This window comes from Leptopilina heterotoma, unplaced genomic scaffold (assembly GCF_015476425.1).
Source record: "Leptopilina heterotoma isolate Lh14 unplaced genomic scaffold, ASM1547642v1 Lhet_36, whole genome shotgun sequence".
In the NCBI taxonomy this organism is placed as follows: Eukaryota; Metazoa; Arthropoda; class Insecta; order Hymenoptera; family Figitidae; genus Leptopilina; species Leptopilina heterotoma.
In genome coordinates this window covers 1,919,242-1,942,675 of record NW_025111040.1, presented here as the reverse complement: position 1 = coordinate 1,942,675, position 23,434 = coordinate 1,919,242, and the positions used below count along the sequence as shown (strand labels likewise).

Sequence of the window (23,434 nt, the reverse complement as noted above, 5' to 3'; positions counted from 1 at the left end):
AATAATTATTAGTATTATTTATAATGAAAAGAATTATATATGTAATTTTTCAAAAATTTTGGTAAAAAATTCTAATTATTCATTTATAATGAATTCGAATATCGAAGATATTTGAAATTTAAAAATTAAAAATGAAATTGATTTTAGTAAATTTCTAGACAACCTCCTGTTATTATTAATTATTAACTAGTATATTTGGATATAAAAAGAAAAAATAGTAATTTAAAAAGGTAGTCATATCAGAAAGGAAATTTTTTATCTTTAAGAATTTTTATGAATGGACAATACGTCAGTTCATTTTGACAAAATGTATAAATTTTCTTCATGAATAACTAGCATTTTAAGAAAGTTATATTGTTTTTTTTACATACATATATTTAAAGTCCTATTTTATTTCTGTAAAATTGAGTTGGCTGTGGCAAATTCAATTGATGCTATCTCGTTTTAGACATCAAAGAAAAAAGAAGAAAAAAAAAAGAAAAAAAATACTGTAATTTTAATTTACAGATTCTATAGTGATTAAAATATTTTGATTGGAGTTTTTGTCTACTCCCTGTCGAGAAAAAAAAACAAACGGGAGAGATAAAATTATTATGATATGTATTTCTCAATTGTATTTCTCAATGACAAATATTTGTAAATTTGTGTAAATGTAAACTATATTGTAGACAAAAATAAATTACCTGTATGATTTCATCAAATGAAGAGTGTGATGTTTTCTGTCAATTAAAATTTATTCTCCTATTTTCCATGTTTTGAACTGTAAAATCTCACACCGTTTTTGTTTGATAATCTCGCGTATTTTGTCAAAAGAGCGTTCACATTCAATTTCTCGGTCGCTAAATTTCTGGTAAAAAATTATTCAATTATTTTCAATACAATTTCAATAAAATTTCTCAATAGAATTCAATTATTTTAGATTCAAAATTATAAACGAAATGTTTATAATTGAAAACAATTTGGTTTAATTAATTTTTAATCTTTAAAGCATTAAATTAGAATTTCGTCCATTTAAAAAAAACCTTGGAAAATATTTGTTTAATATTAATTTGTGAGAACTTACATAATGTAAGGCGATATTTCATCAATTGTCCACTTTTCCTTGACTTTAAAAAGTTCCTCAATTCTCTTTTCAATATTATCAGGCAAATTCGATTCTGGATAAGAAATAATTTCTTTTCTATTTTTCTCACGGTTCCATTTAACAATTGCTATTCCATATAAATATTTTTCCTCTGATTTCATTCCTGAAAAATGTAATTTGTATTTTTATTTCAATAGGAATTTAGCTTACATTAAATTGTAAATGATCAGTAAATTAAAAATGTAAAACAAGTATCAAAAGAAAGAAATATCTTCAAAAAAAAAAAAATGTAGAGAGAAAAAATATTTGGATATTTGAGAATTACCATCGGGTGTTCCGATACTCCAAGCCTCCATAAATCCAGAATATTCAGTAACTGGCGACGCTGTGAGCAAAACTTGAGCTAGAAGTCTACAAACTTTTTCCTCAATATATCTGTAAATGATAAAAAATAAAAATTATACTTTATTATTAAAAAAAGTCGCAAAAGAAATCGAAAATTCAAAAACAACTTTATTATATTATAAATCAATTTTTTTTATAAATTTGACTTAATTTAATAAACTTTAATTATAGAAATAATTTTAATCCATGTTTCAATATAAGAAAATAATTTTGTTTTTATTTATAAGGAAAATATTTCCAAATACTAGACTGCGGGACATAAAATATACGTAAAAAAAAATAAAATGAAAAGCGTAAAAACAAATTTTTTAATTTTCTAATTAGAAAATTTACTATTTGAATTGTTTTTCAAACCTGTATAAAAGTTCACCGGTTTTTTTCAATTTTCCACTAGGCTCAGTGTACTTTTCAAAAATTGCATGAAATACTGATTCGGGAATTAATTCACGTAAGGCATCTAAAGTTGCTTCTCTATCAATTTCATCTTCATTCATTGAATTCTCATCGACAAATTCTAACATATTTGTCAAGGCACGTGTTTCATATTCAAACGACACCATTCGATAATGTCCTGAAAAAAAGAAAGAAATTTTCTTAATGACTTTAAAAATTTACGGTTTTCATGAGTTGAGTTATTTTTAAATGTATTAAGACTTGTGAATAAATAAATAAAATCAATAATAAGAATAAATAAAAAAAGTGTAAATAAATAAAATCAATAGTAAGAATAAATACAGTAAGAGTATAAATAAAAATAAAGATAAAATAAATCTCACCATTTATATTTACAACTGAATGTTGTGAGAGAGCATTAATCAATTCTTCATCACTAGCTTGAATATGAGATCGAAGTTTATTCCAATCGTACAATTCTCTTTGATTAACACGTTTTTCATATTCCGTTCCATTGAAAGTAGTTGGCCCTAATATTACGGGAATTTTACTAAATCTAGGTTTACATTGTCGCACCTAAAATTGCAATTATTACAATTTTTTAAATAATATATTCACAAATATTAAATTAACTTAAAATTATATTCAATCACGAAAAAATTAAAAAAGTTAAAATTTCAAATAAAAAATTTGAAGAAAGTAATTAATTCTTAAACTAATTGTAAATATGTATTAAAAGAATAATAATATTAAAATTAATTGTAATAAGAAATTAAATATATTTTTTTTTTATAAAAATAGGTTATATTATAAAATATTTATTAATTTTTATTAAAATATAGAAAGAATTACTTCGAGATAGGAGTGAAATATTCCATGAACTTCACTCGGCACTATGGATTTATTTTCATTCAAAGAATTATTTAAATCCGAGTGAAATTTTAAATTTGGTACAAGAATTACAGCATTTGATGTTTCGGCGTCCCTCACATCGTACGTTTTATTTTTTGTACATAAAACGACTGAATCATCCTTTTCACCCCGAAATGACAAACTGAAATAAATTTGTTTCATTTTATAACAAAATGATTAAGTAATATTTTATATTACTTAAAAATAAGTAAATAAATAAATTAAATAAATACCAAAAGTGATAAAGGATCTTACCTATCACCTACTTCTATTGCATTCAACAATTCTTTATCCAATTCAATTAATTTAATATCTGAAAAGTCATTTGCTTTCTCTGAATATAAAATTTGCGTCACATTGCTTAAATCCAATTCATTTAATTTTGCCAATTGAAATAATTCACTTAATTCTTCAGGAGTTCTCAATGATCTGATGAAAAAGAAAGATATTTAACGGAATACAACGATTATTAATATAGATTTTTAATAAGGAATGTATTTTAATTTTAATTAATTAAGAATTTAAATAATTTATTAATTTTAAATAAATATTTACCCTGTATTTGTTTCCATTGTTTCCATACTTTTCTTAATAAGAATATTTAGAGGTTATATGCAATTTTATTATTATCTCTCTCTCTTTTTTCACAACAAGCACCACTGGGTATAACAATAATATTATTAACAATAACGATTCAAAAATTATTATTCAACAGAAGAGAGAATATTTAAACCATTCTTTACTATTTAAATAAATTAAAAAAGGTAAAATAGAAAATACATGTTAACTGATTTTAACGTTACATTTAAAAATCAAACTATCAACATAAACAAATGAGTTTCATGAAAAGTCGCCTTAAAATATTACTCCCATCAGGGTTGGGACGGTAGGAAGCGTAAAGTTGCAACCTGAAGTTGTCACTTTTCGCAAAATTAACTTCCGGACAAAAATAGAAGGGAAAAATGCAAAAGCTACAAGTTTGATAAATAGAAAATTGAAAATTTATATTTTCCTCTTTTTTGTATTAAGTCAATGATTTTTGTTTATAAATCTCCTGTTTAGTTCTTTTTAACAAGAATTTTTCTCTTGTTTTCCCAATTTTCGACTGTCTTTGTTTTTTCTCTCTTAAAAAAGGTAGTGTGAATTACGCTTTAGTACTTATAAGATTCCAATTTACAAAATCCCGCCATTCTGTTCATAGCCATCTCCTAATATACAACACGCGAGGTGGAAGCCGTGAAGCGTAAATTGATCACACAAAATATATATTTTTTTCATTACGAAATTATAGAGAAAAATGTAAATTTCATTGTATCGAGATTGAGCTTGCCATTAATTATTTCGTTGCTAATTAATTTTATCAGTCTGTTCTTGGAGTTAACATAATTTTTCGTGTGTGATTTTGAACCGCGTGCTTGCGGTGAACAACCTAAAAACAAATTATGGCTAACGTATCACTCGACAAAGAAACATTTATTCGACGCATGAAGCGTCTCTATGCCGCATGGAAGGTAATTAATTAGTAAATGATAATTAACATTCAACTTTTTATTTCCTTTTGTTAAAAGTGTTATTATTTTATATTTCTGCTTTTTTTAAGGATGGAAATTCTCTCCACGATGACAGTTTCAGTAAAATGGATTGTCTCGTCTCTGCCGTTGGCACTGATGAGGAAATTGTTTACAGTAAATCCACGGCACTTCAAGTGAATATTTTTTCTTTATTGCTTTTCTAATTTTTCCTTTTTCGTGTAATGATTTTTTTCTTCTTTAATTAATAGACATGGCTCTTGAGTTACGAGCTCACGGATACTATAATGATCTTGGCTAAGGAATCCATCTACTTTTTGGCCAGTAAGAAAAAGATTGAATTTTTGAGAAAGGTCGAAGGTTTAAAAAGCGAAGATTGTGAAATTCCACCTGTTAAACTTCTCGTGAGGGATAGAGTAAGTTTCATTTGTTACTGAATCGTTTATAGCTTTGAAATATTTGAAAATTAAAGGAATTTTTCCTCTTTTTCAGTCGGACGAAGATAAAGCAAATTTTGCAAAATTAATTGAAGTTATCAAGGAGAGTAAAAAGGGTAAAATGTTGGGCGTATTTTCGAAGGAAAATTATCCAGGAGCTTTTATGGACGCATGGCGAGCTGCTTTGAAAAACGAGTCCTTTGATACCGTAGGAAAAAATATATTTATTCTTCCATTTTTAGAATAGTAATATTTATTTTAGAAACATTGTTTTTAATTACATTTATGGCGAATTTCTTTCTTAAGGTCGACGTTAGTGCGGCAGCTGCTTATATTATGTGCCCGAAGGAAGATATTGAAATTCTCACAATAAAAAAAGCTTGTCTCGTGTCTGTCGACGTCTTCATGAAGTACCTGAAGGAGCAAATTATGGAAATTATCGACTCAGATAAGGTACTTTTATATATTTCCACTTTTCAAGTATTAAAATTTATTATTTCTACCATTTTTTTGCGAATTAAATGAAAATATTCCTACATTCTACATCTTCAGATTTGTGGTTTTACACAAATCAGAAAAATTAGGGCATTCAGTGAAAAGTCAGGGAAAATAAAAATTAGTGAAGGGATAGGGAAAAAATAAAATCAAATTTTTGTATCAACCCTGATGTGGAAAATATTAAGTGAATTGTTTTTTTCTATTTTTCCAGAAAGTGAAACACTCGAAACTTGCAGAAGGTGTCGACGCCGCTATTTCAAATGACAAATACGTGAGCAGCGTTGATGTCTCGCAAATTGATATGTGTTATCCCGCAATTATTCAGAGTGGTGGGCATTATTCCCTGAAATTCAGTGTCGTTAGTGATAAAAATGTACTTCATTTTGGTGTAATTGTGTGTTCCCTCGGCGCAAGATACAAGTCATACTGTTCAAATATTGTCAGAACAATTTTAGTCAATCCAACAAAAACAATTGAGGTGAATAATCAATTTAATTATCATTTTTATCCCTTTATTATTTCGTTTTTATAAATATTTTTCCATTTTGCACTATTTTTGCAGGAAAATTACAATTTTTTGCTACAATTGGAAGAGGAGATTTTAAAGAAACTAACAACGGGAACAAAATTAAGCGATGTTTATGACACTGGTGTGAAATTCGTAAAGGATCAAAAACCATCGATGTTGGATCATTTAACGAAAAATTTTGGTTTTGCAATGGGCATTGAATTCAGAGAAAGTTCTCTTCTGTTGGGACCAAAAACTAACGCCATCGCAAGAAAGGGAATGGTTTTTAATGTCAACGTTGGCCTTTCAAATCTGAGTAATCCGGACGCTAAGGAAAAGGAAGGAAAGATCTATGCGCTTTTTATTGGCGATACCGTTATGGTCAATGATGTAAATTTCTTTTTTTATGTAAATGAATCGAAATTTACAATTTGCTATTTATTAATAATATTTTTTTTCGCAGGAACAACCGGCGTCAATCTTGACACCGTCGAAGAAAAAGGTGAAGAATATCGGAATAACATTTAAGGAAGACGATGATGAAGATGGTGAGGAGAGTGAACCGGAAGTAACAAAACAAAAGGAGATTTTGGGAAGAGGTAAAAGAACAGCCGTCATTGAATCAAAATTAAGAACCGAGCATAGTTCTGAAGAGAAACGTAAACAGCATCAAAAGGAATTGGCCCAGCAACTTAATGAAGCGGCGAAAGCGCGATTGGCTCAAAAATCCGGTACTAAGGAGCAAGAGAAAATACGTAAATCAACAGTTTCTTACAAGTCGACCAATCATATGCCTAGAGAACCGGAAGTATCCGATTTGAAACTTTACGTTGGTGAGTTACGAAAGAGTTTTTTTTTTTAATTAATTCTTAATAATAAAAGAAAATAATTACTACTTTCAATTGTTTTCTAGATAAAAAGTACGAAACCGTAATTTTGCCAATTTATTCGTATCCCGTACCATTCCACATATCAACGATAAAAAATATATCGCAATCAGTCGAAGGAGATTACACGTATCTTAGAATAAACTTTTTCCATCCTGGAGCAACAATGGGACGTAACGAAGGTGGAACTTATCCACAACCAGACGCCACTTTTGTTAAAGAAGTGTGAGTATTTTAGAGAAATGAAAAAAAATTAACCTTTTGAAAATGAAACTCAAAAGACTTGTTTTTTTGTTTTTAAAATTGTTTTGGGATTATTTAGAACGTATCGGAGTACGAATACCAAAGAACCCGGCGAGATTTCAGCTCCTTCGTCAAATTTGAGTACGGCGTTTAGATTAATCAAGGAAGTACAAAAGAAATTTAAGAATCGAGAAGCTGAGGAGAAGGAAAAAGAGGATCTTGTTAAACAAGATACACTGATTCTATCGCCGAATAAAGGTAACCCAAAACTTAAGGATTTGTATATTCGGCCAAATATTGTGACGAAAAGAATGACGGGTGGACTTGAGGCACACACGAATGGTTTCCGTTACACTTCCGTGAGAGGCGACAAAGTCGATATTCTCTACAATAATATTAAAAACGCCTTCTTTCAACCCTGTGACGGTGAAATGATTATTCTTCTTCATTTTCACTTGAAGGTATTATTTTCTAAATTTTATTAAAAATTCGACTTCAATATTTGAATTTGAATTTAACATTTGACTTTAATATTTGAATTTAACATTTAAATTTAAGATTTGACTTTAATATTTGAATTTAACATTTAAATTTAACATTTCACTTTAATATTTGAATTTAATATTTAAATTTAACATTCGACTTTAATATTTGAATTTAAAATTTAAATTGAACATATGACTTTAACTATTTAAAATTTGAATCAAATTTTTATTTGTAAATTTAAAATCTAAAATTATAATTTTCATTTAATCAATCCTCAGATTTTCATTGCAAGAACAAACAGGAATTTGAAATAAATTATTTAACGTATATTTTTGTTTAGCAAGCACAGAATTTGAAAGAGAATCTTTTATTTTTTTCTAGCATGCCATCATGTTTGGTAAAAAGAAACACGTGGATGTACAATTTTACACGGAAGTGGGAGAAATTACAACAGATCTTGGAAAGCATCAACACATGCATGATCGTGACGATCTTGCCGCGGAACAATCAGAACGAGAATTGAGGCACAAATTAAAAACTGCATTTAAGAGCTTTTGTGAAAAGGTACAATTTTCATCCATCTATGTATTTATTTTTTACTTTTATTTTAAACACTTTTCTTTGCATTCTCTTTATTTTATTCTATTCTTATTTTCATTATTTGTATTTGATTTTATTTTATTCTTGTACGAAGTATATTCATTTTTTTGCTTGAAATAATTTAATTTTTCAGGTTGAGAGTTTGACGAAGCAGGAAATTGAATTCGATACTCCATTCAGAGAACTTGGATTTCCTGGTGCACCATACAGAAGCACTGTTCTTTTACAACCAACAAGTGGTTGTCTTGTAAATCTCACAGAATGGGTAATTATATTTCTTTTTATCTATTTGGAATTTAGGAAAATTTTATCATTTACTATTTTCACTTTTTGTTAGAATTTTTATTTTGATACTAATTTTTACTTCTTGTTGCACTTTTAATTTTTTATTAATATTTTTATTACTTGTCATTACGCACAAAACTAATTAATTATTATTATTTGTTTTAAAAAATTTTAATAAAATTCTTCGCAGGAATTTCAATTATTTTCAATACAGTTTCAATAAAATATCTCAAAAGAATTAAATTATTTTGAAAAATTTTTGATTCAATTCTTTATGTGAATTAAAATATTTTCAATAGAATTTTAATTAAATTCCTAGAAAAAATTTAATTATTTTTGAAAATTTAAATATATAATTCTTTACAAGATTTCAATTGCTTTAATAAATTTATAAATTTTTTTCGCAGAAATTTAATTATTTTACTAACTTTTAATAAAATTCTTCACACTAAATCAATTACTTTGAAAAATTTTGATAGAATTATTTTATGAGAATTGAATTATTTTCATAATTAATCAAATTTTTTGCAGAAATTTCATTATTTTAAAGAATTTTAATAAAATTCTTAGTAAATATTTTATTATTTTGAAAAATTTCAGTAAAATTCTTTATAACAAAACAATTCAATTAAAATGCATTGAAAAAATGTCATTCTTTGGCTAAATAATAAAATTCTTCGCAGAAATTCAATTTTTATTTTTTTGTTGATTTTTATTTCTTGTTACTATTTTTATTTTTTGTTACTATTTTTATTTCTTGTTATTATTTTCATTTTTTGTTACTATTTTTTATTTCTTGACAGTATTTTTATTTGTTATAACTATTTTTACTTCTTGATACTTTTTTTCATTTCTTTTTATTTTTCCTATTATTTTATCATAATAATTATAATAATTTTTAATATAGGTAGTAATTTAATTATTCTTTTTAACCAATAAAAATTACTTTAATTAAAAGCAAATTTTTTTCTATTTCAGCCTCCATTTGTAATTACACTCGAAGACGTTGAACTTGTTCACTTTGAGAGAGTTCAATTCCACTTGAAAAATTTCGATATGATCTTTGTTTTCAAGGATTATCATAAAAAAACAGCAATGGTCAATGCTATTCCCATGCATATGTTAGATCACGTCAAAGAATGGCTCAAGTACGTATTAAAATCTACAAATTTTCCCTACATACCAGTAATTATTAGATACAATCAATTAAATTGTAATTTAATAACAATTTTTTTTTCTAAAATTTAATTATCTATTGAATGTCATTATTGTATAGGATAAATATTATAAATTATTATTAAATAAGAAATTTATCCTAGAATTTCTAGTTATCCTAGAATAATTTTAGAAATTATTTATCACGGAATTTATAATTTCTTAAAATAAATTAGTTTCAAAATTTATTTTAAAAGCATAAATATCTTGTTGTTTAAAATAAATTTTCAAAATTTCTATATTCTGAAATTAAACATTTTATAATTTATTTTTGATAGTTCGTGCGACATTCGATATTCAGAGGGTGTACAGTCATTGAATTGGGGAAAAATTATGAAAACAATTACGGAGAATCCAGAAGAATTTTTCGAGACTGGCGGCTGGTCGTTTTTGGATCCCGATAGTGATAATGAAAAGGAAGAAGTAGAGGATGAAGAAGAAGACGAGGATGAAGCTTACGAAGTAATAATCTTTGTCCTTTTTTTTATCACTTTATTGCTTTTTTTTAAACAATAAAATAATTAAATTTTACAATTAAATAATTAAATTTCAATTGTTATAAACTTATTAATTTTCTTTTTTTTCTCATTGTTTTCTTCTTTTCCAGCCAACTGACATTGAAAGCGAGGAAGAATCGGAGGATGAATCAGAATACTCGGAGGCATCTGAAGATTCTGAAAGTGGTGAAGGTATTATTTTTAATTTCAAAAGTTAAATTCAAATAATAAGAAGAATAATAATAATACGAAAATACTTTAATTTTCAGATGATGATCTTGGAAGTTCTGAAGAATCCGGTAAAGATTGGTCAGACTTAGAGAGAGAAGCCGCCGAAGAAGACAAGGAACGTGGAGAATATGTTGAACAATATACTTCAACAAATAAGAAAAAATCACGGGATCATCATTCATCATCAAAGGATAGGTGTGTAGAAATCAAAGTATTAAATATTATTTATTTTTTTAGAAAGAAAGTGAAGAAATTGTTCTTCTTTTTAAACTAAAAACCGGATATAAATTGCGTAATATTTTTAAAAAGCAAGAGAAAGTAAAACTTTTAAATAATTTTTTAACTCAATTTTTGTTAATTGAAATCAATTGAAAATCAATTTTAAATTTATTAAATTAAAGTTGTTTACATTTAGTAAAATTAATTTAATTAATGAAATAAAGAAACTAATTTTAAATTAAATTATGAAATCAAATTTAAATTAAATTAATATACGTTTCCTTTTTTTTATCGAAGGCATAACTCGAAGCACAAAAGTTCATCAAATTCGAAAAGTAAAAGTTCATCAAACAGCAGAGACAAGGATAGAAGATCGTCGGACAAACACAGGTGAATTTAATTTTATTGAAATTTAATTTTTATTTTCTATAAATTATTTTCTTTATATTTATTACAAAATCACTGGTTCTTTTTTTATATTCTCAAATTAATCCAACGATTAATTTGAATGATTTATTTTCTTCGATTTCTAGTTTTTCTTGGTTTTTTTCATTTTTCAAATTAAAATATTTAAGTTTTAAAATAAATTGAAATGTAATAATTATTAAAGAACGGATCGATCTCGGAGTGGAGGATCACACAAATCTCCATCCAAATCGTCCAAACACAGGTGATTAATAATGATGAAATTATTTATATTCATGTAATAAATTAATTTTTCTTTTTTCTTCTTTTTCCGATTTTTTTTCACGATGTAGTCCAAAGAAGAATGATCGACACGATAGGAGCAGTAAACATGATAAGCATGACAAGAACAGTAAGCACGATAAACGTAAATCTTCTCATTCATCGTCGAATAGCAAGAAACGTTCACGTGACGATAGTGGCGATAGGAAAAGTTCCAAAAAATCGAGGTGAGCCAATAATTTTTATTCTTTAATTAATTTAGAATTTTTTTTACGTTTAGCCGATACTTAACCGAAACAAAAGTTCAATTTTCTATTTTTCTTGCGAAGAATTTAATTATAAAAATAATTCAAAACTTAAATAATTTTATCAAAATTTTCCGAAGTAATAATTGAATTTCTTTGAAGAATTTGATTAAATTTCTTTAAAATAATTAAATTCATGCGAAAAATTTTATAAATTATGAAACTAATTAAAAATCTTGCAGAGAATTTTATTAAAATTTTTAAAAATACTTGAATTTTTTCTATGGATTTAATTTAAATTGTATTGAAAACATTTCAATTCTTATAAAGTTAATCAAAATTTTATAAAATAATTGAATTTCTTGCAAAGAGTTTTATTAAAGTTTTTGAAAACAATAAATAGCTAATTAGTAAATTAGTTAATAATTTAATGTTTTCAAATTTTGTTTTTAAATAATTGATTTAGAGAAGAATTTTAATTAAAAATTCTAGAAAACAATTAAATTTTCGAAAGCTTACACTTCTAATGATTTACAATTTAATTTAATTTCTTTTTCTGTTTCATTTTTATTGACATACTTAGAATTATTTTCAATATCGATCGATATTTTATCCTTTTTCATATATTAATTGTCAAATTCTTTGTTTTCGAAGTATATAAATACTTTTCTGTGGGATTCCAATTTTTTTAATGCAAATTTTTAATAGCTTTTAACAATATATTAAATCGAAAGAATTTTAATGATAATCTTTGTCTTGAAGAAAGTCTTACAAAAAAAACTTTGTTTCATAATTCTAATTAGTACGTAGTGCAAATTTCGACTTTTATGCTTGAAATTTAACTTGAAATTCCATGTTCCTAATAATGCAAATTTTTTACGATGTATAATTATCTTTGAAATGTTTTTCGAATAGTGTATTTCAGTATATGTAAATTTACCATAATTAGTAATTAGTTTCAAAGTAATTTTTTGTTGTTCATTGTAAAAAAATATTTCATTCACAAAGAAAAAGAAATTAATGAAAAATTTTAATAGAAATGCAAAAAAAAATAAACAATAATTTAGAATAAATATGAAAATATTTTGCTTTTTCAGGAAATAAAGTGCGGGCCGAATGTGAGAACAGTGATAGATAAACAAACAAACAAAAACAGAAAAAGACAATTTTCAACAGTTCAAATTATTTTTTTATTCAAAAAACGTTTAAAAACTTAAGTGGTTTTCTTATTTCCATGCAATCTGGAAGTTGCAGTTTATTTTTTGCTTTCAATGAATACCACAAGAATACTTGTATAGCGTTTGTACTCAATCGGTACAATTAGCGTTATTTGAATAATTTAATTTTAATCTTAGAACTATCAAAGGGATTACTCAAAAAGAAAAAAACGATACAAGAAATAATGAAAGGAAAACAAACCAATTTTCTATAAAAAATTGTTTTTTAACGTGCTGAAAAAAGCAAAGTCGTCAACTCAAATTATTTAACGAATTTCATTTTTTTTCTCCATGTATACGTCGGATACAAAATATATTATAAAAAGAAAAATTTCTACAAGAAATTAACATTGTTTTGTACGAAAATTTAATCTACAATTTTATCTGTTGAAATTTCAGTGGCACAAATTAAAAAAACTAGGTTTCTTTTCAAATACGAATTTTTTAACGAAAAATAGTTTTTAATCTTATTTAAAAATTACTTATTATTAAGTTTTGTAATCGTCATTTCGTTTAAATAAGTTATTCGATACATTAATTTTCTTTCTTAATTAATGTTTCTGTATTAATATACAAAGTTTAATTATTTTTCTTCAAAAAAAAAAAAAAAAAATGTTGATCCAGGATATTTTCAATAAAAAAGAAAAAACATGAATAGATATTCGAAATTTTACTCTTTTTGTAGTAGCAAAAATTATTTCAGCTTGAAATTTATTTTTTAAAGATGACTTAAATTAAAAACGAAAATATAAATTAAATGAAAAGGAAAATAGAAAAATAAAAAAATAGACTTAAAATTCAAACAACATGGGTGCAATATATTCAAAATGTTGAAATGCAAAAATAATAATCGATATGCAATTTTGTTTTTCTCTTTAATGGCCGATGAATAAAGTGTTATGTAAAGATTCTTAATGCTCTTGTGTCCCCCCCACGTAATAAAGTAATCGACAAAAATAAGACGAAGTTGCTTAATAATAAGGTGAATCTATGAAAAGTGAAAGTTCACTTTTTCCATTTATCACTGAGTCACTTTCTCTCGAACATGTCATGTATTGCATACGTAATTTTTCTTTTCTTTTTTTTAAGTTTCATAAAAATGTTCTTTGTTAATCTTGTAATTGTCCCAATTTATTCGAAAATCAACTTCTCTTTTCAGTCACTATTTTCAATTTTAAGTCAGAATTTATTTTCAGAGCCGCAATTTATTGAGAAAAAATAATCCAAAAGTAAAATTCAAAATCGTTGAAATATTTTTTTTAACTGTTAATACAAATATTTTTACTATTACTATTTTCAGCAAATAGTTTTAGCAAATATTTTTAATAAATATTTTTAGCAAATATTTGAAATAAATGTTTTTAGCAAATATTTGAAATAAATATTTTTAGAAAATATTTTTAGCAAATATTTGAAATAAATATTTTTAGCAAATATTTGTAATAAATATTTCTAGTAAATATATTTGTAATAAACATTTTTATCGAATATTTTTAATGAATAATTGACAATCAAATAATTTCCACATCCAATTATTGTAAAAATTTTTTTTATTTTAAAAAAGTGTAAAAAAATTAAATTTATATATACATCACTTAAAATAACGTCATAATCACAAAAACAACAAAAATGATAGTAACGAATTAATCAGCGAAATTGAATAAATAAAAATAATTCTTATTTATTCTTTCCGATTTGATCGATTTGACTTTGAAGATTATTAACGACCTCGGGTGGCACTTGATCGCCTAAAATTTCAAATAAATTAATTCTCTGATTGCCGGGAATTGATTCATAGGCGCGCAATTCATGACTCTCCTGAACATTTTGTATCGCAGCATCCTTTGGAATTAAATAAGTTTCCTGCGCTTGTCGAATCGCCTCATTGCTGAACATTTGTCCTTCCTTTAATTGGGGACGAGCCGCCGACAATCCAGCCAGGAATACAACTGCCGCTACAATGTAAATCTTCATCTGAAAACAAAAAATGCAATGGAGAATTTTTATTTGCCAAATATTTCGCCTAGAAGTGAGAGAAGAAAATAATTAATTAATTATATTCATTGGATGTTTACATTTTTAATTTAACTATTTTTTTTAGTCATTTTAAATTAATTAAAATATTTGGAAAGATTAATTGTTTCTCAATTTTAATTTAATTAAATTTTAATTTTGTTATAGTTTTTATTTATATAATTAATAATGAAATTTACAGAATTTAAAAACTGAGATTTATTAAAATATCGTTTGGCTTATAAAAAACTGTCATTAAAATTATGTTTCATTTTTTCTTCATAATTTTTTCCCCCGTAACTTTTAACGATCGATCGTAATTATCTCGTGATCATTAAATATTGTGCAATTTGTGACATTTAAAAATGCATTGTTTGTTTCATAATTTTTTTGTTTGTTTATTATTTTATTTTGTTAATAATGTCAAATTTCCAGGATAGCGAATTGTCGAGATTGAAAGGGGTCATTGGTACCAAAAAAGGCGACTGACCCTGCCACCAAATCCCCGTTACTCCCAAAGGAGAGAGAGAAGATCGGTTGAAAGTTTCTCACGTTACTGACGCTTAAAACTTTCCCTCTTATGAACCCGATCAAAGGTAACTTTTTTGTTTTGTTTTTTATTTTTTTTTTCTTTCATAAAGATCCCAAAGAAATTGAATAAATGAATGCAATTAATTCGCAATGTTTTCAATCTAAGGGGAACGAAGAAATTTTTATTTCAATTTAAAGTTTTTATTCTTTTTTTTTTTGTTTATTTGGAATATTACGTTTTTTTAAAATATTTATTATATAATTATTAATTATTATTACATTATTATTTTTTTAAAGAAGGAATGGTAAATATTTCTAATATTTTCAAATTTGCCAGGAATTATTTACAAACAATTCTTCTTTTTGTGAATAATAATAATAATTAATAATAATAATAATAATAATAATAATAATAATAATAATAATATTAATAATATATTATATTAATATATTAATTATTATTGTTATTATTATTAATTATTATTATTATTCTTACAATTGTTATAATTATTCACAAAGATTTTTTCGCAATTTTAATTTTCTATACAAAATATTTTTCATAAATAAGTTTAAATAAACTTTTAAATTCTTTTTCAAGAGAAAGTTTCTTTGACAACTTAAAAATAAATATTAAAAATGTTTACACTTTGACAAATTAAAGTTTTATCGAATCCTAATAGAATTTATGTTAGTATTTATAATTTTTTATTATATTCATTATTATTTTATAATCATTTTTTTAATTGTAAATTATTATAATAATTATTATTTATAATATAATTTATTATAATAATTTTTATATTAAATATTATTTAATTTCAGAAAATGTATGAATTTTAGTCAATTGAATTAACTTAATTATTTAATTAATCATTTAATTGAATTCGTTATGTAATAACATTTACATTCATTTTAAATCAAAATAATTGGTAAATTAAACTAAATTTACATTTTTTTGCAATTTTTTCCTTTTATTTTTTATCTATGAAGATTTATTTGTTGATGATGCAATTTTTGTTTAAAACCGCATTTTTACAACACAATTTTAATTAGAATACAATTTGAATTAATGTGAGTATAAATAATGAATTTATAATTGAATTTGTTATTAATTTGTAGCGATTTGATTTTAAATATTCAAACAAAATTTAATAACACTCAAATAATGTTTGAAATAATGAAACAATTTTTTTTATAGAAATGAGAATTTAAATATATAAATAATTATTATAATCACTAATTGTGGGATAAATAAAAAAAGTAAATAAGCAATTAAATGAAGTAAATTATAAAAAAATGAATATTAGATGAGCAATTAAATAAAATAAATACTAAAAAAATAAAATGAGTAATTACATAAAACAAATACTAAACAAATAAATGTTAAATGAGTAATTAAATAAAACAAATACTGAAAAATAAATGTTAAATAATAAATTAAGAAAATAAATAATAAAAAATAAACATTAAGTAATAAATAAATTAAGTAAACAGTACAAAATTAAATGAAATAAAAAACCTCTGTCTATAATATTAAATAAATAGTTAAAAATTGAAATGCTCACTGTGAAAGAGGCGATGACTGCTGCTTTCTGAAACTAAACACGAGATCATGACAGAGGTGACTTTTATATACCTGGCGGGGATTCGAGATCCTGATGGGTGGTGAGACTTCCCATCTTCCAGAATTCAAAGTCGATTATTATCCCTTCTTTCGGACACGAACAACTTGCAAGCAAAGTAACCAAAAAATTTATTTATAGATATTATAAATTATCAAGAAAAGAAAAATAATTAGAAACAATTTTTTTATTTTTGTTATCCTTTCCATTTTTTTTCCTTTTTTTGGGAAAAATTACAAAAAAGGAGAAAGAAAGAGTAAATTGAGCTTTTTTTGTTACTTTTTTTTTATGTGTTTGTAGAGAATATACGGTAAAAATTAAAAGTACAAAATTGAGAATTGAGATGCTGCTGAGTTCATTGAAAGATTATGTTTCAACACTGGGTCACTTATTGACACAATTAATTCAAGGACTGAACTTTTACTTTATTTTTTTCTTTTTTTTTAATTATTATGTTTCTATTCTGAAGAAGAATATATATATTTTTTCATTAAATTTTATGATGAAAATTGTATTATTAATACCATTAATTAACTTTCTCCATAGTTCACATTTAACATGTTTTAAATAACGACCTGTTGAAGAAATAAAAAAATATATTCATAGTATTAGTGTGTTAGTTGACCTACAAATAATAACAAATTCAATTCAACTTTCTACAAAGGATTTTAAATTTAATCATCGTTTTTACTCGCATAAATATCTTCCATAAATTTATACCAATTTATCCATTGAAAGATTTGTATTTTAAATTCCTCTAAAATTACTCATTGAATCCTTTGCTTTTAATTAGATCTTCATTTACAGAAAAGTCTCTTTCGTCCATAAAATTCTATTATGTTTTTCATTCCATAATATTTTATCCATTATTCATTATTAATAACGTTTCTTGTTATTACTGCGTTGTCCAAAAATACTCAAAAAGAAGACACCAATTTTTTTCAAGTTTTTTCCAAAATATTTTTAGTGTTCTATTTAGTTATTTAGTCACAATCCATAAATTAGGAAATTATGTCATAAATTAATTTTTTTCTAAATAATATCAAAGTAATTGACATTAATAGTTAATATTTTCTAGCTCGAAACAAAATTCACTTTCGATATAAAATAAAAAGGTATTTAACATAAAAGCATTTAGGATTCATGGTCTTTTCAATATATTTTGCTGTATTTGATTGTTCTTTCCTTGGCAATCGAACTTGATGAAATAAAATAGAATTTTATAAATTAATAACAAAACAATAAATTATTACTCCAGTGATGTTTACAAGATGGAGGCATAGCAGGGAGCAGAAACTTTTAAAAGTAATTAAAAAAATAAGCCCTGTTTACAATGAAACGTCCGAAATGTAAAATTAGATATTGAATATTTTCTTTTTGTTTAATTAGTCAATTATCTGTGTTTTTGCAATTAAATAATTACAAAATAGTAAAATATATATCATAAATTCATAGAAAACAGCAAATCAAAATAGGACATTTTTCAGTCGTAAGGGTCTGTTCACATGGCACTGTCCTATTGGACAAGTTAGATTGTCAACAATGTACATTTTAGTTTCCCAACCCTGTTCATCTTCATAACCACGAAAACACTCGAAATAGTTTAAACCGTTTAAACGCACGTGGACCAAGTAAATAATATTATTATCAGAAAAATATATCGTCCCTTTTCCCTTATAACGAAATATTGTTAATAATTAACAAATATGGGTGAACCGAAAGTCGACGAAGCATCAAAAAAGAACAAAAGGAGACATGAATCCGAAAGTCAAATGGAGGTGAGGTTATGTTTTGCTTCTGTGTTCTTCGTATTTTTTCAATAACATTTGTTATTAATTATCGTTGATGTTTATTATAACAAAACGATAAATTCAACAAATTGTAATTCTTTGTTTTTTTTCACTAAGGTTGACACCGTAAACGGAGTTGAAGGAAAAGTAAAGAGAAAATCTGCTGCAAAAAAATCGAGAAACGTTGAAGGAGATGAATTCCGGAAGGTAATTGCAAAACTTACATAAAAATGAAAGAAGTAAATATTATAAAATAGATGCTTTTTTGTTTCCTAACTTTTTTTAAAAATTTTTCTTTTTAAATATTTTCAATTTTTTGCGAAATTTTATTGAAAATAATTGAATTTTGGCAAAGATTTTACTATTTAAAAAAATAATTGAATTGTTTAGAATAGTAAATATAAAATAATAAGTATAAATTATTTTATTTATTTAAATTAACTTTTCATTTTTCAAACAGGTTCCAGTGCCAGCTCACAGATATTCGCCGCTGAAACAAGAATGGATTAAGATTTTCACACCGCTTGTCGAACACTTACAACTTCAGGTACGTTTTAATTTGAAAAGTCGAAATGTAGAACTCAGAACATCGTCAGAGACACCGGACATTTCAAATCTGCAAAAAGGCGCCGATTTCGTGAAAGCCTTCATTTCCGGCTTCGCGGTTGAAGATGCACTTGCACTCCTACGTCTCGACGATCTTTTCGTCGAGAGTTTTGAAATTCAGGATGTGAAACCGCTGAAGGGTGATCATTTATCGAGAGCAATTGGTAGATTAGCTGGTAAAGGTGGAAGGACAAAATACACAATTGAAAATGTCACGAAAACAAGAATTGTTCTGGCAGACTCGAAAGTTCATATTCTCGGTTCATATCAAAATATTCAATTGGCGAGGCGAGCAATTTGTAATTTAATTCTAGGCAGTCCGCCATCGAAAGTTTACGGTCAATTGAGAAATGTCGCTAGCAGAGTGGCTGAAAGGTTCTAATATTTAAGAGGTATTTAAAAATTATCATAGAAATAAGAATGTTAATAGTTTTCTAGGTTTAAATTGATAATTAGGAATTTTTCTTTTCTAAATATTTCAACTAAAAATTATTAAACTCTAAAATTTATTCTGTACAATGTTTACAATTCTATAAAAGAATTTGATACTTGTATTTGCGAGGTACTTTATTTAATACTAATCTTCCGTCGTAACTTAACGATGCAAATGTCCATGGATCGGCTGACGACCATTCAACAGCGTAGACACTGTCCTCGTGCTCCTCGAATCTTCCAACAACTCCGTCTTCCAATCTGAAAAGTTCCATTTATTTATTTTCTTATTCTTCAAGTATTTCTCCTCTTCGACTCTCTTTTTAAATAGTAAGATTAAATAGTAGAATAGAACATTAATTAAAATTTAAAAACTTACTTTTCCTTAGTTGATGATTCCTCTCCTTGAATTAAATCTTCCTCTGTTGAAACAACATGTCCAAATGGTTCCGAAGATATTGATGCAATACTGCAAAGAATTACTCGCGAATCACTGCTCGACGTTAATACCAATTGATCGTGAAAACGATTTATTCGAACATTCCAAACCCAATGGGAATGTTCAATTCTCGATATAACTGGTTCGGTGGTCATGCGAATGTCCCAAAATTTCATGTAACCATCGTCGCCACATGTTGACAAAAAGTATTGTCGATTACTGTTGAAATCCAAATCTCTAGAAAATAATTTGTTAAATTTATTCTTTTTAGAATTTATAAAATGTGTTAAAAGTAATTTTTTTTTCTTTTAAATTTTAATTTATTACCTGACAATTTGTGAATGTGCATTTGGAATATTCCAGGAAATTTCCGAAGGATTTCTCAAGTCCCAACCATGAACATTGTTTTCGTTTAATGTGACAAATTGATTGCAACTATTGTGTGGATTCCATTTACCGTTTGTGAATTTTGGAGATGTTTTTCCTGATGTTCCTACAGTTACAACCTATATTTAAATACAGGTATGTGAATATTAATTTTTCATTTTTAAATGACAAAAAACAATCTTTGTTTTTTTACCTATTTGTTTACATGAATTTTAAACCATTTTTTTGTTGAATTATTGATTTGAAAATTTGCATTTTAGAATAATATTCAGAAGATAGAATTAAGATTTTTTTAATTCTTTCATTTTACTTAGACTTGAAAATATTGTTTAGCATGTAAATTATGATTTACAGTAAAATTACCTGTGGATTATCGTTCTTTAAATCCCAAAGTATAAAATTATTGTCTACAACCGAAACAGCTTTTGTTTCATCGCTAGGATGATAGGCTATTATTTTCAATTCATTTCCATAAGGTGTTGTATCAATATCGGCTAATTTTTCGAGTTTTAGAATTTCATTTGAAGATTCGTTTAATGTTGGCAATTTCCAAAGAGCTCCTTTCATTTGACAAACTCCTTCAGCTGTTAGGAAAAATTTACGTTAACAAAATTAATTGAAGTCCAACAATAATTATTACTAAATATTATTTAAAAATTATTTAGGTAGTAATTTTATTACTTTTTTTAATAATGTTTAATAATTATTCCGTAAATATTAAACCAATTGTTAGTAAATATTATTTAATAATTATTTTGCAAGTATTGATCAATAAATATTTAGCAAATATTGTTTACGAATATTTAGCAAATGTTGATTAAATAAATATTTAGAAAATATTGTATAATAAATACGATATCAATTATTTACTAAATAATTGTTAAGTAATAATACAATTCAATTTAAGTTCACATAGAATTTTGTAATGAATATTTTGTATACATACAGTTTAAAGTATTGTAACAAGTGACAAATTTGTCAGGATCCATGGGAGATGCTTGTAAGGACCATATTTCACCAATGGGATGTTGATAGACTTGTGTTTTTAAATTACACGTTTCTTCATTAAGTTCCACTAAGTGCACTTGATTATTACTGAATTTTAATGATTGAGTTCCAACCAAAAATCGTACAACGTCAGTCTCGGCTGTTTGTGCCGAAAGTGCTCTGGCCTAAAATAATATCATCTTCAATTTATTTCCATAGAATTCACAGTTTTTCTTGAAAAATTTTTTTATTAAAAAAAAAACTCTTGATATAGTAATTTTTTGAAAAGAAATTCTCTTATTAGAAAAAGAATTTCCTGGGTAACATAACCTTAAAAACTACAGTTGATAGCAATAGCAATATTTCAAAAACAATGAAATTTATTGGTATAATTATTTCTTACCTGAAATTCAAGACCATATATGACAGGATTATCGTTTTCCATTTTTTAAAATACGAACAATATTCACTCTTTTCGGTATTCAATGTTTTTGTTGTAACATTTGACAGGTGACGTTTACCATTTTGACGTTTCAACAATAGTTGACAATAGTCAATATTATTTCCATTCTTTTTCCACAGTTTATAAATTTTTTAATTATTCACTTTCGAATTATCCTTTTTAATAAATTCTTTTTAATTTTATCACTTCTTTTTATCTTAAATGTTACTACTACCTTACTATTTTTATTTATTTCAACAATATAACGAGTGCCCCTGTAGAATACAAGATGTAATCAGCACGTGTTTGGAGATTATCATCTATCAGGCGCAAAATTAAAAGATATCTATCTTATCGACCTTTGGTAATTTTTCTTCCCCCCACTCCTCCTCCTTGTCAAGGACTCGAAATGCGCGCGTGCGCTCTTCAGTTGACGTGGGGTCACCAAATGAATTATGTCAAATACAACCAGAGAGACCCACAGTTGTTCTATCAACATTGTGTGAGGGAAGTTGAAGTTAATATTTAGTTTTTCCGTTTTGTTATTGTTGTCAATAAATGAAACTAATGAGAGTAAATAATTATTGAATGAAACGCGTCTGAAAAAAGGAGCCCTTTAAATTTTCCCACTAACAGAGAAATGTTGTCGTTTTCTTGATTCTCATCTTGGTCCTTTGCAAAAACATATAAAAAAAACTTGCTCTTCCTACTTGTGTATATGTGAGTGAATGTGTTTGTGTTTCGGTTCGCGAATGAGTGCACCTGTGCCCTGTTTTTTGACACAGAGAAATGTTGAGACTACAATTATTGTCACAAGTAAGTAATTAAAATTTCTGAATTAAATTCAATCTGAATGTTTGTTGTTAGTGAATAAAAGTCAAATGTTGACGATTAAAGGATGAATATATCGTCACAGAGACAAGAGATAGAAAGGACTGTTCACAACTGTATGGCCTTTAAAACGGATCCGGTTTTGAGCCACCTTGCAAAAAATTTATCAAAATTATTTTTATTGTAAATTCCCCTATTGTTTTTAAAGTATAGTGTAAACTGTTCGCGACAATTTGATTCTTTTCTCTCTTATAAGTAAAGTCGAACATAAACGAAAAATTGACATCATATGGTGAAAAGTAGGAAAGTCGTGATGTCCTTCGAATGAAAGTTGCAAAAAAAAGAAAAGTTACATATTCAGTAAAGAGGAATTATATTTAAGGTTATGACTTAGATTTTTTATTTTCTTTTAAAAATTTCGTTTTGTAACGAAGATTGCCAAAGTTTAATTATTTAGAATTATTCTCTCTGAATTTGTCAATATTATGATGAAACAAAATCTAGAGAGAATAAAACTCTGTTATGAAATTAAAGATTAGAAGAAAAATTGTTTCGTTCATAAATATTTAAAAATTAAACGAATACTTTGATATACGAACACATTGGTATGAAATATTTATTACATACTTAGGATTTATCAGTTAACAGGATGCTAAGTATATCAAATTCTTCCAAGATAACCCAATTCGAGAAATGATATAAAATAATATAAATTAAATGAAATTAAGCAAATATATAAATTGTATGAATTGGATAAATTTAACATTCTTCGACTT

General features: G+C 25.6%; 6 protein-coding genes across 9 annotated transcripts in view; 3 read left to right on the top strand and 3 right to left on the bottom strand.

Annotated features, from left to right (window-relative positions):
• Positions 1-720: 720 nt before the first annotated feature.
• LOC122505468 (sister chromatid cohesion protein DCC1) lies at positions 721-3,622 on the bottom strand. Its single transcript, XM_043617103.1, has 8 exons — positions 3,350-3,622; positions 3,050-3,223; positions 2,735-2,936; positions 2,266-2,458; positions 1,844-2,060; positions 1,410-1,519; positions 1,064-1,247; positions 721-847 (listed from the first exon to the last, which is right to left on the bottom strand). Exons 1-8 carry the CDS (start codon positions 3,373-3,375, stop codon positions 742-744), a joined length of 1,212 nt encoding a protein of 403 aa, XP_043473038.1. The 5' UTR covers positions 3,376-3,622; the 3' UTR covers positions 721-741.
• A 355-nt stretch (positions 3,623-3,977) lies between these two features.
• LOC122505533 (FACT complex subunit spt16) lies at positions 3,978-12,508 on the top strand. Of its 2 annotated transcripts, XM_043617219.1 has the most exons (20): positions 3,978-4,305; positions 4,395-4,499; positions 4,575-4,739; positions 4,816-4,968; positions 5,067-5,213; positions 5,470-5,736; positions 5,821-6,156; positions 6,230-6,599; positions 6,680-6,878; positions 6,976-7,357; positions 7,764-7,946; positions 8,116-8,247; positions 9,246-9,415; positions 9,761-9,944; positions 10,090-10,171; positions 10,249-10,405; positions 10,727-10,819; positions 11,040-11,099; positions 11,188-11,343; positions 12,459-12,508. In XM_043617219.1, exons 1-20 carry the CDS (start codon positions 4,237-4,239, stop codon positions 12,463-12,465), a joined length of 3,417 nt encoding a protein of 1,138 aa, XP_043473154.1. In that variant the 5' UTR covers positions 3,978-4,236; the 3' UTR covers positions 12,466-12,508. The 2 variants fall into 2 exon arrangements, with proteins under 2 accessions (XP_043473154.1, XP_043473155.1); XM_043617220.1 differs by lacking the exon at positions 11,040-11,099.
• Positions 12,509-14,110: 1,602 nt separating this feature from the next.
• Positions 14,111-16,846, bottom strand: LOC122505538. The gene is made up of 2 exons (XM_043617227.1): positions 16,688-16,846; positions 14,111-14,552 (listed from the first exon to the last, which is right to left on the bottom strand). Exon 2 carries the CDS (start codon positions 14,550-14,552, stop codon positions 14,256-14,258), a length of 297 nt encoding a protein of 98 aa, XP_043473162.1. The 5' UTR covers positions 16,688-16,846; the 3' UTR covers positions 14,111-14,255.
• A 1,459-nt stretch (positions 16,847-18,305) lies between these two features.
• LOC122505537 (RNA-binding protein pno1) lies at positions 18,306-19,694 on the top strand. Its single transcript, XM_043617226.1, has 3 exons — positions 18,306-18,522; positions 18,652-18,741; positions 18,995-19,694. Exons 1-3 carry the CDS (start codon positions 18,451-18,453, stop codon positions 19,520-19,522), a joined length of 690 nt encoding a protein of 229 aa, XP_043473161.1. The 5' UTR covers positions 18,306-18,450; the 3' UTR covers positions 19,523-19,694.
• Positions 19,630-22,122, bottom strand: LOC122505536 (EARP and GARP complex-interacting protein 1). Its single transcript, XM_043617225.1, has 6 exons — positions 21,789-22,122; positions 21,345-21,570; positions 20,762-20,982; positions 20,339-20,517; positions 19,952-20,248; positions 19,630-19,833 (listed from the first exon to the last, which is right to left on the bottom strand). The coding sequence occupies exons 1-6, from the start codon at positions 21,828-21,830 to the stop codon at positions 19,671-19,673; spliced, it is 1,128 nt and encodes a 375-aa protein (XP_043473160.1). The 5' UTR covers positions 21,831-22,122; the 3' UTR covers positions 19,630-19,670.
• The window catches only part of LOC122505534, a 59,385-nt gene continuing 56,466 nt past the window's right edge, over positions 20,516-23,434 (top strand). For 2 of the 3 annotated variants that reach the window (XM_043617223.1, XM_043617221.1), the window contains exon 1: positions 22,271-22,643. The gene's annotated coding sequence lies outside the window, so the exon portion shown is untranslated. Of the gene's footprint in view, positions 20,534-22,270; positions 22,644-23,434 lie in introns of those variants that run through there. The other variant, XM_043617222.1, reaches the window with a different exon arrangement.

Coding starts and splice junctions, on each gene's coding strand:
- LOC122505468 (XM_043617103.1), bottom strand. CDS start 3,375: ATGGAAACAATGGAAACAAATACAGG. Junction 3,224..3,349: donor ACAATGGAAACAAATACAGG/GTAAATATTTAT, acceptor CTTTTTCATCAG/ATCATTGAGAACTCCTGAAG. Junction 2,061..2,265: donor TTCAGTTGTAAATATAAATG/GTGAGATTTATT, acceptor TCTTTTTTTCAG/GACATTATCGAATGGTGTCG.
- LOC122505533 (XM_043617219.1), top strand. CDS start 4,237: ATGGCTAACGTATCACTCGACAAAGAAACATTTATTCGACGCATGAAG. Junction 4,306..4,394: donor GTCTCTATGCCGCATGGAAG/GTAATTAATTAG, acceptor GCTTTTTTTAAG/GATGGAAATTCTCTCCACGA. Junction 10,172..10,248: donor AGATTCTGAAAGTGGTGAAG/GTATTATTTTTA, acceptor TTTAATTTTCAG/ATGATGATCTTGGAAGTTCT.
- LOC122505538 (XM_043617227.1), bottom strand. CDS start 14,552: ATGAAGATTTACATTGTAGCGGCAGTTGTATTCCTGGCTGGATTGTCG.
- LOC122505537 (XM_043617226.1), top strand. CDS start 18,451: ATGGGTGAACCGAAAGTCGACGAAGCATCAAAAAAGAACAAAAGGAGA. Junction 18,523..18,651: donor AATCCGAAAGTCAAATGGAG/GTGAGGTTATGT, acceptor TTTTTCACTAAG/GTTGACACCGTAAACGGAGT. Junction 18,742..18,994: donor AAGGAGATGAATTCCGGAAG/GTAATTGCAAAA, acceptor TTTTTCAAACAG/GTTCCAGTGCCAGCTCACAG.
- LOC122505536 (XM_043617225.1), bottom strand. CDS start 21,830: ATGGAAAACGATAATCCTGTCATATATGGTCTTGAATTTCAG. Junction 21,571..21,788: donor TATATGGTCTTGAATTTCAG/GTAAGAAATAAT, acceptor ATATTATTTTAG/GCCAGAGCACTTTCGGCACA. Junction 20,249..20,338: donor GCACATTCACAAATTGTCAG/GTAATAAATTAA, acceptor ATTATTTTCTAG/AGATTTGGATTTCAACAGTA.